This window comes from Heterocephalus glaber, unplaced genomic scaffold (assembly GCF_053883595.1).
Source record: "Heterocephalus glaber isolate CG9 unplaced genomic scaffold, H.glaber_assembly_v1.0 deba00001729, whole genome shotgun sequence".
Taxonomy (NCBI): Eukaryota; Metazoa; Chordata; class Mammalia; order Rodentia; family Bathyergidae; genus Heterocephalus; species Heterocephalus glaber.
This window is the reverse complement of record NW_028258440.1, coordinates 2,929,430-2,943,220: the sequence shown is the minus strand read 5'-3', so window position 1 is coordinate 2,943,220 and position 13,791 is coordinate 2,929,430. Positions and strand designations below refer to the sequence as shown.

At 41.4% G+C, this 13,791-nt stretch overlaps 1 protein-coding gene across 1 annotated transcript in view; it reads left to right on the top strand.

Moving 5' to 3' along the window:
* Window positions 1–7,636: 7,636 nt before the first annotated feature.
* Window positions 7,637–13,791, top strand: part of Stk26 (serine/threonine kinase 26) — a 54,067-nt gene continuing 47,912 nt past the window's right edge. The window contains exons 1-2 of the mRNA XM_004860074.3: window positions 7,637–7,811; window positions 7,912–8,065. Coding sequence (XP_004860131.1) covers window positions 8,024–8,065 — 42 coding nt within the window. The 5' untranslated portion in view covers window positions 7,637–7,811; window positions 7,912–8,023. The remainder of the gene's footprint in view (window positions 7,812–7,911; window positions 8,066–13,791) is intronic.

Genomic DNA, 13,791 nt, shown 5'->3' with positions numbered 1-13,791 from the left:
AGACACTAACTTGGCTTTGTGAAACAACGCATGCATGTCAGCTCCCACCTCATTTTCTTTGAGTGTAGGATGGGAAGTATAATACAAACTGTTCTGGTGCACAATAATCTATTTTACAGTTGCATGCGAGAAAAGCATCTCAGAAAACTTGGCATTGTAGCATTCAGATCTCTTCACATCATTCTTGTCCTTTACTTAGCTCCTTTCTTTACTGTCATTATCACACATTCAAAAGGTAATTTATGCATGCAGGAACACAGCAGAAATTCTTAGTAATACAATCTTACAGACACGAGACTAACAATCACTACTTTGAAGAAAATGGTATCTTTCTGCAGAACGATATGGCACCAATAGGCAGCATTTGACTGGTCCAAAATATAGGACAATTATTCAAGAAGTAGTTTTCTAAATAGGAAATGAATGATTCCAACTTGGTTTCTATTTTTATTTCCTTTATTGATACCTTGCCATGAGGTTACAAAGGATTCATCTCTGCGGTTGTCAAATCTATATTTGCAATCTGACCTCTTGCTATTTCCAAAAGCCTTCTGGACATTTTTCATTTAGATGTGATATAGGCATCTCAAAGTCAAGGTACCCAAACTGAACTCCTTATCTTTCCCCCAACCCTGGGCCTTCTCTATTCCCTGGCTCAGTTGCAGGCATCATCTGACCAGTTCCTGAAGCTAGATGTCTCTGGCATTTTAAACCTCTCCTTCTGGTCCTGTCTACATCCAATCAATTGAATGCTGCTGATTCCACCTTCAGATTGTTTCTGGAACCTATCACCTCCTCTATATTCTCACAGCCATTAATTTAGTTCAATCTCTCTTCCATACTTTTAAACGGCCTCCTAATGGCCTCTTAATAAGTCCCTCTGCTTCCACTCTCTTCTATGTCCAATATATCCTTTATGTGCTAAACAGAGTTTTCTTTTGAAAAAACAAATCTGGATCAAATTTCTCTCTTCCTTAATACCCTTCAGGACTCCTAGGAGCCTTTGGGATCAAGAATAAGCCCTGCACAATGATCCACAGCCAGCCCCTAACTTATCCTTCCAGCCTCATTGCTGGGATGCCTCATCAACTGTTTGTGTGTGTTCAAAAGCAAACTGCCAGCTAGTCCTCAAAGAAAGCTTCTCACTTCTCTAAGCTAGTGGTTGTTAATCAAGAATACCCATTATCATAGCTTTTTTTATGGTACTGGGGATTCCACCCAGAGCCTTCGCACTGAGCTACATCCCTGGCTCTCATTTATTTTTACACAGAGTCTCACTAAGTTGCTAAGCTGTCCAGGCTGGGCTTGAACTGCCTCCTACCTCTCCCTCACAGCCTCCTCCCTGGGTTACAGGTGGACGCCATCACTCCTGGCTAATTGCAGCTTTTACAAAATAAAATTGCAGTGCCCCTTTTTCATTTGAAACCTATAAATTCAGAATTGTGAGCAGAATCTATGTTTTCACCAGGTCATAGGTGCCAGGCCATACACACTCATAGCTTAGGAGTTTGTTCGTGCTGTTCCATCTGTCTGGGATGCTCTCTCTTTTCTATCCCCTCACCTCAATTCTTTACCTACTCATTTCTCAAGGCTAAGTTCAAATGTCACCTCCTGTGTGAAGCCTTCTGAGACCTCTACAAGTACAATGAATTGCTCTTGAGTGCTTGCTGCTATATTTTAAATAGAGGACTATTGTGTTCATTTCTTACCTTGATTGTGCCTTGTCCATGGTTTTCTCCTGTGAGAAAGCAAACTCCCAGCACTTAGCACAGTGCCTAACATCGTGCTCAAGAAGGACACAAGAAAAGACAGGAGAAATGGAAAGATACGGTTTGGCTTAGGCTGAAATGTGGGGGTAAAGTGAAAGTATAAAAAAGACATTCTGTCTTGGGTTTGTTAGTGAAAATTCCATTATAGGCTATAGTTGGATCCTTGTGACAGACTTCATCATATGACATATGGAATGTTAGCTAATCTTAAAAAGCCAATATGCCCCATGGGGAAAAAAGAGGAGCAGGATGGGAGATTTTCTTGTTTACAATGTCTAGCTGTTGCTCTGAGAAACTTCTGGTAGTCCCTGATAACAGTTCTACAGGGGTGCCTGTGAGTCCCTGGTCTCTTCAAGTTCTGTTGCTTACAGCAGTAATGAAACCATGGAAGTTTTTGCCACAGGTTGATGGACCCTCAGCTGAGAAAGTTGAAGGTTGGTAGTTTTACATAACTGCCTTTCTTAAAGGTCCTGGCAACAACTTCCTTTTCCTCAGTGTGAGCTGATGGCATAGTCACTTCCTATTTGGTCTCAACTGCCGTTTTTTTTTCCTGTTTTTAACTGCCACCTTTGACTAGAGCTGTTCTCCTGAGGTGCTTATGAATTAAAGAACAAGTTGTCAATTCAATACATTTTTAAAATTCCACTCAGTGGTGAAGAAATATTACTGGGATTGGTTGTTGAGCATCATTTCATGGGAAGATATGAAAAGGCTCTCCTGTGACTAAAAACTACTCAAGAGAGCAAAAAGAAGTTACCTGACCTTATTACAAAGAGCTCCGTTTCCCAAAAAAAGTTTGTCCAAGAAATGCCCTCCAAACTCTTCACAGAAGAAAGCCTCTGCACATGCCCGTGTGGGGAAACCAAACTGTCATTAGGGCATTGCCAGTGAAGCAAGCTGTGCTTCTCTTGGCACTGAGAACACTGGGAATGGGCCCATGTGGGCTCTGAGGGTCTTCATCTCAGCCTGAGGCATCTAAAGGTCAGCAGTGAGATTCTGTAACCGAGTTCAGGCAGGTAGCAAAGCTGCAATCAGGAAAGAAACTCTGAACATTCTATGTTTTCACTCCTCCCTCTTCATGTGTATGAAATTGTCCAGGTCACATTTGCTTCTTTCAGCTCTGTAACCAATTGGTGAAGACAAGAAGCTATGAGCTCGATTCTTGCAGTATTTAATGCAAATATTTCAAAGCAAGTAAGTGTACATGTAAAGAAACGCTATAAGCAGGAAACCGCTTAAGCAGCATCTGCTTCCAGCCACCTCCTCTGTTGCTCTATTCCCCGTCACCAGCTCCGGAAGTAAAGCTAGAGAGAACATTCAGCTGTGCAAAGTCTTAAATACTATAGCCTTTGTTAAAAAAAAATACTGTGGTAGGGGATTGTTCAAGGCTCAAAAATACAAGGTGATTCTGGAGAATTCAGCAATTATACAGGTTTAATGTTGCCTGACAAGAACTGTTTCAATCATTTTTTCATCGGGATGCTTTGTCAGAACAATAGCGAGGGTACATCTGCAAGAACTATTATTTCATGGTTTCCAATTTGATACCCACAGAGAGTAAAAAGGAGATTTGAGGTATCACATATGTTTTTATTTAAAAGAAAAGGACCTTTGAATGCTGTACTTCCAAATATCAGTACAATGTCTTAAAGCCTGAATCAAAATATCCCTATCACTGGATGGTAAGCTTCTAGAATTACCCAGATAATTTCCTTTGGTTTTAGATATTCTGATAATTGAAAGAAATTCAAATAATTCTACCAGTTTGCCATGATATTTTATTTATTTTATATATTTCAACACAGCCACTAGGCTAAAAATGTGAAACTCCAAAATGTGAAATTCTACCTTTAATTTTTTTTTTTGTACCAGGCATCGAACTCAGGACCTCCTGCTTGCCAGGCAGGTGCTGTGGCACTGAGCTAAATCCCGGGCCCCTACCCTTAAATTTTGTAATGTAGAAGAGCGGTCAAATTTATCTTGATGAATTAATATATTGGAAGTCTTTTAGGTAATGCTTAGTATATTAGAACACGTTCAGTGATAAGTTTTTAAACAAATCTATGTTTTCTTAAAGCTATATTCTGTTCAATTTTACTTTGAAGAAGTAAAATATTCTAGTGTCCATTGTATATTGGGAGGGTACCAAAAGCATACATGAATTTCTTGTCTGTGTATCTATTCCTTTGGACCAATTTATCTATGGCTTAGTACAAAGGTAAGATAATAATACTCCTGTTTCCAGCACCAAATTAACATGGCCCACTATACTGTGGATGTTTTTTCTTTGGCCCCAAACACATTTAACTAAACTCCTCAAGAAGCAGTGATTCCCAAGTCTGCCTCTTGATTAGTAGCCCTTAATACAAAAAGTGTAGAGTGTGGTTTCTCAAATTTTGGCACCATTGCCATTTTGGGCTGGATAATTCTTTGGTTTAGAGACTGACTGTCTTGTGCACTATAGGATGGTTAGCATTCCTGTCCCCTACCCTCTAGATTCCACTAGTATCTCCCTCCTCACTGTGACACTCCAAAATGTTTTCCAGGAGGCAAAAGTGCACATAGTTGAGAATCCTGGCTTTAATACATTATTTCATTGTTGCATACATTAAAGTTTGGCCATTTTTATCTACCTGTACTTTAGCTATGAACCAGTCCATTCAGTGAATATTTATAAACATGGGCAAAGTTAAATATTTAATACTGAAGGTTTGACAAATGACAGGAAACTGAAACCACAGAAACTAAATTTAAATTTGGGGGAGCTCAAGGACACTCACTTGGAATTCACTGACTTTACTTAATTTATATATAATCTTTATTTATATAACTATCAAGTACTCATAGCCACTCAGATCGCATCAAACAAGCAAGTTCCAAATTCTGAGGTGCAGTATTACACCCTGTGCTACCCAAAGCCTAAGATGTAGAGTCTTTCCTCTAGGAACCTCTTCTATCAAGCTTTAGGAATACATAGCAATTTACACGTTGCATCCCCCCCCATTCAAAAATCCAAGATGCAAAAAGCTCTGAAATCTGAAATCTGACACTCCTTTGCCAAGTAGGATGCTCCAAAATTTTTCAATTTTAGAGCATTTCAGGTTTCAGATTTTCATATTAGGGTTACTCAACTGATAACCTCTGTGCAAAAAGTACCAAATCCAAAAAGTCCCAAATCACTTCTGGTCTCAAGTATTTCTGATAAGGGATATTCAACCTATATTATTAGACTATGAATGTATGTGTGTGAGGGGTGGGTAACAAAAGCATAATTGATTTTCTTGTCATTTGACTTAAATTAGGAATTTGAGGGCCAGGGATTTAGCTCAGTGGCAACATGCCTGCCTCACAAGCTCAAGGTCCTGAGTTTGATTCCTGGTACCGAAAAAAAAAAAAAAACAGTTTACTAAGCAATGACTCTAGGAAATGTTCCAATGGTCCAGGTCTGAAAATTTAGCATTCACTCTTTTCCATTATTATGTAACTCTGGCCCAGAATGAAGTCAGGAAAAGTCACTTCTCTGATATGTTTAATTTACTTATTTATTAAAATCATAAAATACACTCTCAAATGGTTGCAAAATCAAAGTAAGTGGAAAGAATTTACAAGACAAAATGAATGGTGTAACACATAAAGTGACCAATTTAAAGTTTTGGCAAGAGCAATGCCTAGGTGTTTAACCTGGCATCAATAAAATATGCGATGAACCCATTATACACCCAGTAACCTCAATGAAGAATTCAAAGGAATTGGATTTATTTATTCAACTAATATTCACTGAGGGCTTAGTATGTTTCACACACTGTTCTAGGCTCTGGGGCTACAGCAATGAATGAAACAACCAAAACACTTGCCCTCAGAGAGCTGCCATTCTACCTGAATAATTTTTGTGTAAGAGGAGCTGGATCTCTGGTTTCAAAGCCCCAAAATTTTGATGGGCAGACTAAACTCATGAAATAGATGAAACAAGAAGAAAGAACTACAGTGTGAGTTCTGCTTCCACTGACATGCAACAGGAAAGTTTAAAGGAGAGCTTGGAGCAACTGGGACACTCAGCGGACCCACCCACTCGAGGTAGGTCTTAAGTGACAGAGCTTGATTCAGATTCTTGCTAACTGTGTGTGATCTAAAGATCAGTCATCTCAGCACTCCCTGGGAGCTTGTTAGCAATGCAGAATCTTGGACTCACTCCAAGCTTCTGAGATCAAGATCTTCACGTTAAAAAGAACCCCAGGAGATTTCTATGGACATTATAGTGTACGTGGCACTGCAGGTTTCTGGCATTAAGTCTGAGCTGGGCTGGTGGGACACAAACACTAGATTGGGGCCTACCAGAAAGCTAGAGATTATGAAAGCCCAAATTTGGAAAACCAGGAGTAAGGAAAATGTGATTATGTCCTTTATCATCTTTAAAAACAAACAGAAGCCGTATGGTGGGGAAATAATAAGTTGATGATCAATCAGTGGGACCTAGGTTTGAATTCCTAGTTGTACCACTTTTTTTTTTTTTTGTAGTTGCAGGGTTTGAGCTCAGGGCCTTTGTACTGTGCTGTGACCCCAGCCTTTCTATTTTTCATTTTAAGACAAGGTCTTGCTCAGTTTCCTAGGCAAGGCTTCTTCTGCCTCAGCCTCCCAGAGAAGCTGGGATTACAGGCATGAACCTAGCTTACCATCTTTTAATTATTTGTACGTAGGTCAAATTATTTACCTGGCTGAGCCTTTTTCTTTCTCTGTAAAGTAGGGGAAATCGGTGTGACCCCAGAAGGGCCTTGTCAAAATTCAATAAGGTAACATATAAAACACTTTGTAGCCCCTAGCATAAAAATGATATACATTAGTAACAATGATGTTGACAATAATCATATCCTCTGTGAGGTGTAAAAGGAAGAGCACTTATTATTTACTAGAGCCCCCCTCCCTCCATGTGTTGGGTACACAGAACCCTGACAAACCAACAGGTAAGGAATTTCACCTGCACATTACACTGGTACTTGGAATTTACTGTTTAAAAATGTGATTAACCCCTTGTGTGTTCTCAGAGGTGCCTTCATGATGAGAGCTCTGTGACTGGCATTACTACTATTGTCACTGTTGTCATTCGTAGGGTACACTCAAAAGAGCTCCAGGAGTGGAACTTGAAATGCGGCAGGGAGTTGTGGAAATCACTACGGTGTATGCTGACTTCAGTAATACATACCGCTAGCCACCTAATCTCATTTTTCTTGCCTCTATTATCCTCATTAACGTTTCTGTCGATAGACCATCTATTTTCCGATTCTCCTTTCCTGCACATGTGCCGAACTTGTGGAGAGAAGTGTCAGCCTGACAGTCCCTCAGCTGATAGCCCAAGAGGTAGGGGTGGCCTCCTTTGAAGTCACCTGAAGCAAGTCCTGGGGGTGGAGAAGCAGGGGGAGAGGCTACGGATCTGCCCAGTGGTGTCCTAGAGTCTTGGCTGGGGAGATGGGAAGGGGGGGGGGTAAGTCTACCCACTTGGTGGCTCTCAGTGACCCTACCCAGGGCCAGGCGGAGGAGCCAAGAAAAGCTTCCAACACTTCCCAAGTTTCAAGTGAAGATGTCTCCCAGGCTGCATGTGCCCAGCCTCTCACTCTTGCCTGCAACGTGGCCGGTTCTGAGAAGCCCTCACACCCCCAGGGGCTTCCAAAGTCTTCCACTCTCTTCGCAGGCCTAGCTGTGTTCCCGCTCTCCCAGTCCCGGAGTTTTACTTTCCGCGTGCAGAGTCTCCCCCTTCTTAGGTTCCAGCCTCAGCCAAACCCAGCTGCCCTGAGCCTCAACTCCCCGGACGCCGCCCGGCTGCCGGGCGGGGGCAGGGCCAGAGGCGGAACCGCCTCCAACCGCCTCCCGGGACAGGCTAGCGGGCGGGTTGCTGGGGCGCCTCCACCTCCTCTTCCTAAAGCGGCGAGGAGCAGACGAGCGGCATCACTCGAGCCCAGGTCCCAGCCACAGCCGCACACGGCGCCCCGCGCTCAGGAAGAGGAGCAACTGCGGAGGCGGCGGTCACAGAGGCGGGCGGGCGCCAAAAAGGTAGACTGAGTCCCGGAGAGCCAGGCAGCGAACCGCCCACCTCTCAGCCTGGGGCTAGGCGCCACCAGCCCAGTAACCCTACTTCTGTGTGTCCTTCCAGGCCCCGATCGAAAAGCCTGGGCGGGCCGCCGAGCTACCCCTGTAGGAGGAGCCAGCTGAGCCCAAGGCACCACCGCCACCTAAGCAGTGTGGAGGGAGCAGCGGTCGCCTTCATGGCTCACTCACCGGTGGCTGTCCAAGTGCCCGGGATGCAGGTGAGCAAGCCCAGGTCTCCCCAGCCGCCCACGTGACTACTCCGGAACCCCTCGCGCGCCCCGCGCTGGACACCAGCGACGAGGGGCGGTCCCAGGGCTCCCCTAAAGACAGAGCCGGCCACTCTGGCCAGGTGACCCGCGAGTAGGGCTCGGAGTGTGTTTCCTGGAGTCTCTTATTAGACTGTGTAGTTGGGGCTCCGCGCTGGTAGGCAGGGAGGGACTGGGGCGCGCAACTAGATGGGGCTTGCGCGCGCGCGGGGCGGTGGCGTGCGTGGGAGGGGGGGCGTAATAAAAATAGACACCTGCGCCTGCGGAGCGTGTGGCGCGAGGTCGGGGACCAGGGCTGGGGGACTTAACGTGGAAGAGACGGAGATGTCTTGGAAATAGTGGAGTAAACGCGAGTCGTGCCCCCCCAACAACTTACACACAAGTTAGGGCGGAGCGAGACAAGGGGTGGAGGTGGCATTGAATTGATTGTTCCTCTGTGCGCAAAGCGAGGTGACTTCTTTCTCCCTTTCAGAGCTGTTTCTAAAGTGCAAAGTTGTATCTCGCTCCCCCACCTGGCCCAGCCGGTGGTGACAGGAGAAATGTAGGGTCCTGATGACTTCCCAGCCCCCTCTCCTGGCTTTTCCCATAAGATCCACGCACGTGGGAAGCTTTAAAGGAAGCTTTTTGTCCAGCACAAGGGACTACTAAATGGGACCCAACTTCTTAACCAAGGCCTAACTAGCACCATCCTCCAACTGTATTTTCATTTTACTAAAGAAAAGCCATGCGGAGAGACTTTTTTAAGTCGTTACGTTCTTAAATGTGTACATTTCAGGCTATCTGCTAAATGTTATTCAAATCTAACTTTTTAAAGCATTCACGTTTTGGTTTTTCCTTTGCAAGATAGCCTAACAAGCCATTCATGAACAGGTCAGAGGCTCAAAACACCAATGGCTCAGTCCCTCATAGTCTAAAACTGTGAAAACAAACTTTTTTCAAGTTAAGAAAAAATGTCGAGAGTAGCACACAGCGTCTGTTTCTAGTAGAAAAAGATCAAAGCACTGTAGATTGGGCTCTCGATTTACTTATGGACTCAGGGAGTTCATCTTTTCCTCTTGCCACTGGTCTCATTTTAAGCGTGATCACAAAAGTGATATTTTAAATCCCTTTCCCTCCAAAAAGGCCATCTGTATAGGACATACTTTTACCTTCAGATTCCTCGTGTTTCCTGAGCACCAGGCCTTTGAAGCTGAGTTTAGGGCAAGTCTAGGTTAAGCCCCAGGAAGTCCGTGTATATTTAATAAAAATTAGAGACTGGGGAGGAAATATGAAATAAGAAATAGTTAAGATTTTTTTAAAAAGTTAATCCATTCAAGATTTGCAAAGTACTTCAAACTGTTTTTCTTGAGCATTCTCCCCTGCCCCAGGCCCAATTCATTCAGTTCTCTCTTTGACTGTATCCAGAGAGTTGGTAGTTTGCAACACTAACTGCACATTCACTCTGTCTGATCTGAAACCAAGTGAAATTTTCCCACCGCGCTCTCCTTTCAGTCAGCTGAGGGTCCCCAAGCTCCTCTCTCCATTGTGTGCGCGCGCGCCTGCGTGTGGTGCTTCTGCCCTGCCTCCCGCCTCCCTCTGGGTCGTCCTGTTTGTGATTCTGGGGAACTGTGTGTGCTGAGGAGAAAATGGTTTCTGGTCTTTATTTAATTTGTCTTGACCTTGATTTGATTTATATGGCCTAAGAACTGTTTGCTGTGCGGTGTTTCCTATTGCTGCTCCCTGCTTTGTTTAATTATAGGAGTTGGCTATTTCTTGAATATTTAAATCTTAATTAAGGTGGGTTAGACTGTGAATCACATATTTTAAATGTTAAAATTTGCCTTTTGCTTCATGCCCTCCAAAAATTGTGATTACTTTGTCAAACCTAATTTTCGTAGAGCAAGCTCGTCAATATTAGCAAAGAAAGATGACTATTTTGTCATTCACAGTGAATGGCAACATTTCCATTTTCTTTCTACATATGGTTCTTTTTTTTTTTTTTTTTTTTTTGGCACCAGGGATCGAACTCGGGACCTTGCGCTTGCAAGGCAGGCGATGGAACCACTGAGCTAAATCCCCAGCTACATATGGTTCTTAAGTAGTTGGTGCAACACAAAAAGATTTTTCCTTAGGTGAAAATGTGCAGTACCCTAAAAATAAACTCAGTGGCATGCAGTGTGAATCCTGAGCTTAGACTCTTGAGTGTTTATATTTTGCAAAAATATTGCACATGAGCTGTAGAAATATATGATGAGCAAGTAAAATTCCCCTGGAATTGTGTTAGAATTAGGAGCAACTTTTAGGCTTTTAAAGTAGTAAGAAAACTTGAGTAAGCCATGTGTTCTTGAAATTAATGTATAGTATAGTATATCCACAAATCACGGGGAAGTGGTTGACTGGCCTATAACTTTTTAACAGTTTATTTTATGAATTATAAAGATTGATGGAAAAATTATTTTTCCAGAAATAAAAACAAAATTACTTTATCCAAAATGTTTTTCTCCCTCTGAGGACAGACATGAAGTAGAAGCTGAGCTACCTGTTCTATCACTTAAGACTTTAGCATTCCTGACTTTCGAACAAAGAAATTTCTGTTGTTACTAGTTTAAAATAGAAAAGAAACTTAGAATGAAGAAAGAAAACCCAGGATTTGGTCCAATTTAAACTTTTCCTTATGAATTTGTTACTCAGGCTCATATTGTTGATATTTTTTAATATTGTGGTAATGAACATTTTTGCCTTGTTACACTAAATGTCGAAGGCATGAACTTTTTTGTTCTCAATTTGTGCTTACTTCTTTAGTGTATAACTAAAGGAATTTTCCATACCAGGAGAAGAACTCTTGGACAATATTTAAAATACAATTTAAAAAAATAACCCAATAAACCTGTTTCTTTCCACTAAATATTTACTCTTTTATGATTTAAAACCTGTTTTTTTCTTTGAAGTTTGCAGTCATAAATCATGTAAAAGTTTAAGATATTTCCCTTTAAAACTTGTATTAGTATTTATGAAGACACATTTTAAATTGATTTTTAAATTTTTCATATAGTTTAGGGGGAAAAATACAGGTAATCGTCAGAGTACTAAATGTCACATGTTATGCTTTATGCTTTGTCTCTCATTAAAGACTTTTTAAAGTGGCTGCTAAGGAATTTTAAAATTAGTTCTTGTGTATCTTTAAATATGATCAAATAGTGCAATTTAACAACAGTTATTATTTGAGATATGAGTGGAAATAACATTTTAGGATTCATGAACACTTTACTGAAGACTTTTAACTAAGCGGTAGAAAATATTGCCCAGCCTTGGTAAACCTAGAAATGGGTTCTGAGAGAAATACAGAAGTCTACTACATGACTTGCCTTGAAAGATTTTAAAATCTTGTTGGGTTGTTAAAACTAGCATTGAAATATCAAATAATGCAAAATTTACAAACTTACTGTAAGTATAATAGAAGTTTCTGACTGGAAGAGTTGAAGGCTTCAAGAAAATAAGCTGATCCAAAGTATTGTTAGGATCTGTATTTGGGAAATACCCTGAGCCAAGGTATACATAGATACATAGGAAAGGGTACCCATTCATGTGTAAGCATGTATGCAGTCTGAGAGTGGGATAAAATCACTCAAGCCATGATAAAGAATTCTGCTAGAGAAATAATAGGAGTTATGGTCGGAAAACTTGATGGGGTCTACATTATGGTCATCTTTGAATGCTAGGGAATGATTTTAAGCATATGAGCTACCCTTTAAACATTTTTGAGTGAAGGATACTCAGTGAAGAAGGTTATAATATGAAGTGAAAACTCAGTATTGGACGAATGGGTGAACCAGAGATTTAAGGCACTTTAATCTGTAGAGGCTCTTTTAGTGGGATGATATATACAGATGCAATGGACCTTACATTGACAGCTTGCCTCCCATAGGCCTATTACTATGAAGAAAACAAAATGACTAGACTTAAAAATGAGCTAGTTACAGGAGGAGGAGTCAAAGTCTTTGTGGTGTTGCCTATGGCAAACTGGGAGAATCATAATACATTTGGAGAAAATTAGAATGTAACGAGGAAAAGTCAGATCTGGTAGGAAGACCATAATTAGTGTTCTACACTTTTGAACTTTGAGGTAACAAAGGAATGACACAATAAAATTCTCAAATAGTTGGAGACATAGAACAGGACCTTTACCCATTCATCAGACATTTACTGAGTATCTACTACTGTACATGTCAGCCACTTTACTTGAAAATGAAGGACAAGGAGGGAGAGAGTTATAATACCAGCAAAAATATGCAGAGATGAGGGCCCTCATGAGACAGGCAAAATAGGTTTAAGAAGAGAGCACTGGGGAGGCTGAGACAGGAGGATCACAGTAAGCTCCAGGCCAACCTGAGCTACATAATGAGTTCAAGGCCACCTTGAACTACATAGCTAGACCCTGTCTCTAAATAAATAAATAAATAAATAAATAAATAAATAAATACATGCATACATACATAAGAGGAAGTGTGGCTTTAAGATACATGAAAGGTTGTGAAAATGTGTCAAGATAAAGAGGGAGTTAACTGGGGAGAGTTCTTTATTTAACTGTTCCCAAGAAACTTAAATTGGAGAAAGAATTCTGTTTGGTACCAAACACGGAGTTCTCAACTCCCTAACACCTTCCTAAGGAACTACCAAGATTTGCAATTTCAGATGGAAAGCATTTGCCTTGAATTGCTGGACCCGAAGCACTGTCCCTCTTGTTGCCTGGTTGATGCAGAGGTGTTGAATATGCTAATAACAGTGGTAGGAGACCAGCTGGAACAAAATAATCAAAGCCTCAGGAGACCAGCTGGAACAAAATAATCAAAGCCAAGTGTTAGCTTGGAGAGGTGGGAGTATCTTAGCTGGATGTTTTGAAGCTAGGGCCTGGGGTTGTAGGGCCACGTAAATAGGAATGGGTGAGGTAGGATTTATGTGTGGAACAGTAATGAGGCTGGCCTTTCAGTCCAAAGGTCCATCATGTACCTGCTTTGCTTGAGACATAGAAAATGAGAGAATATAATTCAGCTGATACTAGGAAACACTGAACATTGTGATACCATATTTTCTGTTTTTCCTTTCATTTATTCAGTGACCTTGAGCAAATTATCTACAAAATTGGGAATAATAAACGCTGCATTTCCTGTGACTTAATGAGAGGTTATTTTGATGAATTAACTATCATCTGTGGAGTACATTTTGAGCTCCTTCATAAAAGGTGTTATGATGTCTGTGGATAGCTCATCCTGCAAAACAATGCTAGGCTAATCTCACGGAAATACTGTCATTATCCCATCTCTTTCCTGCTTGGTAACCCACATTTTTCTATTGAAACCCTACCACAACCACCCCATTCCCCCCAGTCAGATCCAAAACCCTCTGCTCAGTTTTCCATACTTTCTGTTATTTGGCTACTCTCTGTAGAGCTAAACAAGAAATCCCCTTTGCTCTACCTTGCCAGTTACAATTGAAAATCACTGATTGGCAAGATCCTACCTGATTTTGAAGTTAACTATTTTACTTTCTTCATAAAACTTCTCTGAGTGTTCCAGGCTATAGAAATCTCTTTCTTTCCAAGCATTTATTATAAATATTGTCAGCCACAGACAGTCTTTGATTTATATACTGCCTTAGATTTTGTGTAAGTACACTATACATTTTTCCAACACTAGATTATA